Source organism: Streptopelia decaocto (genome assembly GCF_964273445.1).
Source record: "Streptopelia decaocto genome assembly, chromosome: 3".
NCBI lineage: Eukaryota > Metazoa > Chordata > Aves > Columbiformes > Columbidae > Streptopelia > Streptopelia decaocto.
Window position 1 is genome coordinate 28,730,763 of NC_138656.1, and position 5,094 is coordinate 28,735,856.

At 36.9% G+C, this 5,094-nt stretch overlaps 1 protein-coding gene across 1 annotated transcript in view; it reads left to right on the forward strand.

Moving 5' to 3' along the window:
- CAMKMT (calmodulin-lysine N-methyltransferase) overlaps positions 1 to 3,307 on the forward strand; it is a 216,509-nt gene extending 213,202 nt beyond the window's left edge. Inside the window, exon 11 of the mRNA XM_082047746.1 lies at positions 878 to 3,307. Within this exon, the coding sequence (XP_081903872.1) occupies positions 878 to 955 (78 nt within the window). The 3' untranslated portion in view covers positions 956 to 3,307. The remainder of the gene's footprint in view (positions 1 to 877) is intronic.
- Positions 3,308 to 5,094: the final 1,787 nt, after the last annotated feature.

Sequence of the window (5,094 nt, forward strand, 5' to 3'; positions counted from 1 at the left end):
TCTGGCTTTAAATGTAGAGTTTTAGGGGGGGGTCATTTGTTTCAGGCATGGCTAAAGCTTTTTTTTTTTTTTTTACATTTCTTCCTTGTATTAAAAATAAGCAAATACTTTTATGAAAGGTGATTATGAAAGGTGATTATGTGTATGAATATTTCCTGCATATTTCAGTTTAATATGTATATGTATTTTAAATTGCATTTAACCAGAATACCTAAGAAAATAAACACTCATCTTTTTTTTTAGAAATCTGTTCTTTCAGTATAGATCAGAAGAGCACATGTGTCATTATCCCTAGCAATTGGAATTGTACCACTCTAATTATCAGGTTATAATTCTCTCTTACAATGAGAATTTTTTAAATGAAACAGAATTAATAAATAAGCCCATCAAGAACTACATTACAGCCTTGGAAGTGGCTTGCAATTATGTAAACCTTCAGGTAAGATTATGGCATTTCAGAGGTCTGAAACAGTTGTTGATCTTAAATGCCAAATATACAGCAATAGTTAGGCTGATTAGGGGTAAACTTTTAACCTTTGTTCTGAAGTTCCTTGCTTTGTGGATTTAATTTGGGCTTTAAATCTCACTTGACTATAATTTATTTAATACAGCAGTTGGGACCTCATTTTTTTTATAAGTAATGTTTGACTATTTATTGTGTGAATTAGTTTGTCTACAAACTCTGATCAACTCCTAATAGTACTTCACATACTGTTCCATACCTTTGTATTTGATCTTAAGATTTCTTTTGGTAGTTATTAAATGTTTAATCCCTAGTAGTATCATCTGCTCTAAGGAATATAGTTAAGCAAGAACTGTCAGTATTTTAAAAATGCTTTCATACAGTTTGCTCACTTTGTCCATTTTTTATTTGCAGTTGAAAAATGAAGAAAAAGATACATATGAGGAAAACCTCCATTACCCTTTTCTTCTCATTTTAACCAAACACAGATAGAAGATGACACTTCTTTTTGTTGGTTTTAAGGTGAACTACCGAAAAGTAACCCATGTATGTGGATGGTCAGGAAGTGGGGAGGGTTCAGTTTCAACCCCCCTTTTGTTCCTGAGTCATCATTAGAGAAATATTTCTAATCTAAATGCTGAGGAAAATATCGTGGCTTGTTTCACAGTGTGTAAACATTGAGACATCTTTTATGTATCATTGTAGAACTTATTTTTCCAATTATATTCCAGCCTAAAACCAGTCAGACTTCACATGTATGCATTAACAAAGATATAAAGCTGGCTTCCTTCTCTTTTGTGCTTTCAAACTTGCATGTATTTTGTTAAATCTCTTGAAATGTTATTTTGGGAGTGCATTTGAAAATATGCAAATAATATACTGTGTTGGCTTATATAACTGGTTGTAACGTAGTAAATGCATTCACATTTTAATTAGTAAGGAAAAAGTTGTCTTGAGATCTTTTAAAAGTGCACCTATTGAATGCTCGGATTTTTCTGCTTTTTTTTTTTTTCCCAATTCCTCTGTTGATTTTTACTATCCATGATTGAAGTGTCCTCATTTGCTTAGTGTTGAAGGCTTTTATATATACGTGTGTGTGTGTATGTGTTTTTTCCAGCAGGACTTTTCCTCCTGTAGATGTATAAGAAATTATGCGTCAGACAAAAGCCTCATAAACTGACCATTTGTCCTTTGGACACAATAGCCTGCCCAGCCCCTCTGCTCCTCCTCTCCAATTATGTGTGATTAGTCTCAGTGTGTTGTGTCAAGAAGGGGGAGTGTGCTGAGTGCTTATTATCTGTTTAGGTACAAGAAGAGCACATTTAGGTTCTGACTATGAATGGAAAGTGAGCCTTTATCAGGACTAAAATCTAAATGCTACTATTCTAGAAATGGCTTTTGAAAAAAGGCATCCTTTTCTGATAAATTCCGAGAAACGCTGTAACAACTAAAGGATTCTGTAGTCTAATCAAACTGTCTCCTTTGAATTAGTTTATATTGTGATATATTGTGGCCCATGTATTTGATAAGCATTTAATGTGACTTCTACTGGGAAACACAAAAATCCTACAAAGAAACAGGAGCAATTTATTATTTTCTTAACAGTTTAATAGAGCATTTTAATGACTTCTCAGAAAAACAACCTAAATCATTAAAGAATCCTGTACAGTCTCGTAAACCACAACACTTCTAAAGTGATGAAAAACAGGAGAGAGGCAGAAACCATGACTGAAGGAGGTACTAGATGCAAGGAAGTGTAGAGGATCATGCTGAAATACATTAACTAAAAGAACTGCAGTTTGGCAATAAGTGTTCTTCCATATTTAACAAATTGGGCAGCACGTAAACCACGAGCTCATGAAAGTCCCTTTCCCTTCGCTCTCCTTCTCAAACAAATTTCTTCACTACCGGTTTGCATGTCCTTGTATTCAATACTTTTTATGCTCCATTAGAGCACCTAGATGGATCTCAGAAGGCATAGGTCAAGTCGCAGTTAGATCATACATTTCTTTCTCACAAAAACTTGAATTGCAATGCCAAGTGATGGGCTAACATCACAATAACAGCAATTTATTCCTCTTTTGATAAAAAGCAGCCTATTCTCAGTGTTAGATAAAGACCAGGGGCAATGCAAACCAACCATTTATCCTAGAACTGAGTAGTATGTCTCCCCTATAGCTGGTATGAGTTTCATATTCAAACTCTTGTTGGAAGATACTTGTCTAGTAGGAAATGAAAAGCATTTAGGAATAATTTAAAATTACTGTCAAGGTGGCTTTAGTTTAGTTTTGTTCTGTTTGACCCACACAGCTGTGCCTTTGTGTTCTCATGTACCGGGAAATCTTTATAATCAACAAAGGAGTATGAAATCTAGGGAAATATTAAAATTTGTGAACCTTTTATTTTTGAAGGGCTTGAATGTCCGCTGTACAATGATCTAATAAAGGTTGCTAGTTGCCAAAAATAGAACCCGTGTCACTGAAAATTGTGGTTTTAGCTCTAAGAAAAACAGTTTTTCTCAAATTAGTAGCTGATAATTGCTTTTTATTTCTTTAGTGTCTGTCATTTGAGTTGAAGGCTTTGCACAGGTGCTGCCATCCCTAAAGTGTGTAATTGATGGCTTATTTACCAAAGATGCATTTAGGCTTCATCCTGCAAACACATGGGAGCTCCACAGGCAGTAAAGTTACTCATCTACATAAGTACTTGCAGGTTTGGTCCATGTAGATATTTTAGAGGTATCTAAACAAGCTCTCTTCTTGATTTTTTTTTTTTTTAAATGGGTATTGAAAAGTCACAGATGTAAGGTTTACTGTATGTGAGTCAATAAAAGTGTTCTTTTTAGAGACGTTTCTTAGAATTTCTTGCATTGGTGAGGACTTGATGAACTCTTTCTGAACTCTTACATTTTAATACAAATACAGTGTTTATTAAAACATCAAATAGCTTTGCTAAAAAAAAAATGTTAGGTGGTTTATCAAATCGTGCTTACAAAACGTATCAGAGCCTTTCATGTGATGTGCTTTAACTACTTTCTGGTACTTGGTGTATTTTTAATGATGCAGCTTACTGTGTTCTGTAACAGAATATTGAGCTTAATTACTTTGTGTTTGCAAAGCACTTTGAAGATGAACGATGCTGTGCAAGAGCTAAGCTGTCTTCACTGGGAATGGAGATGTTTGGCTGATGCAAGTTTTCCTTCCCATACGTTGGTACTTTTTAGCGCAACATTGTGTCTTTCTCCTTCCTCAGGAAAAAATGGTAGAGAGAAACGGTCTTTTTGTGGCTGGACATCCATCCCCCTGGGCACAGCTCTAACGCAGCTGATGCCACTGGCAGTGAGTTGTGATCTTCAGAATACAAAAGACCAAAAAAAAAAGTGTTACCTTTCCTGCTGTGAGATCTGGCAAAGGCTTTCTTACAAAATACAAACTAGTCCTACCCGATAGCATTCTGGAACAATGGAACAAATCTTTCCGTTTGGGAAATAAGTTTGATTTGAAATGAAAAATGTCTTAAGAATGTGAGATGAAGCAGGAGAACTTCCTACCCCAGGTACCAGTCCAGCTGCAAAATCCTTATTAGTCAGGTTATTCACGTTTTGCCTGGGGCTTAATGGCTGCATGTTTGCGTGAGAAGGGAGGCGGGATTAAAATTGTTCCTCCCAACATCTTTATACCTTGAGCCTGGCTGCATAGGGTTTATCAGGTATTACATCCCCACTACAACTCTCCTTCCCTGTTCTGTGAACAAAAGATGATGCAGTGGGTGGAGCGTTTGATCCACCCCTTGATATGGCAGGTGGCACAGCTGATGTGGCAGGGAAGAGGGAAAAGACAGTGACACATTGCCAGGCAAACAGAGCAGTGTTTTGTTACCATCTTCCACCCATTCTCCCTGACACAAGAGGGAAGGTGCCAGGTCTCTGTCTTTTCACAGGCCAAATTATAAATGTGTAGTTTAGCTTGGTTTTCTTTATGCTTGGTTTTCTTCTTTAAATCAGGGATTGAATGGTGATGTCAAACTGCAAATTCCTTGAACTCTTGTGAAATGTTTCGAGATGCTGGTGGAGTGTGCTAGGACAGTGTGTGCTGGCACTTATATCTAAAATGTTTTCTGTGCACCATGGTCATCCCGTGTTTCCTCAGAGACAATTTTGTCACTTTCTATCTTTTGATTCACCTGTTTAGATTCTCCTGAGTCTGACTAATACGGTTTGTCATCCCTTTGCTGTCACAGATCAGTAGCCTAACATTGGTTGTAAGCACACCAGCATCTTTTGAAAGATGGTTTTGAAAGCTGCTTTTCAATATTATACTCATCTGCACTGCAACAACACTTACTTAACCCAGCCAAAAAGATGCAAAACTCCATAAAGCTAAAAGAAAGCCAATACTTAATGAATTTTCAGCTGAATGTTTAAATAAAGGGGGGCTCCTCCAAATCATGCCCATTTCCCCATACAAGAGAACCTGAGGCACAGACAGTATTGCTGTCTCATTTGCCTGTAGCTGTTTAGAAAGCAGCCAATACATGCTAGAACTGATCCCAGATTTAGCGAGACCAAGTGAAGTGCAGCATCTCCTTGGCAAGATCCATCTCCCTCTCCGACCTGTGGACTCTGTTCAAAC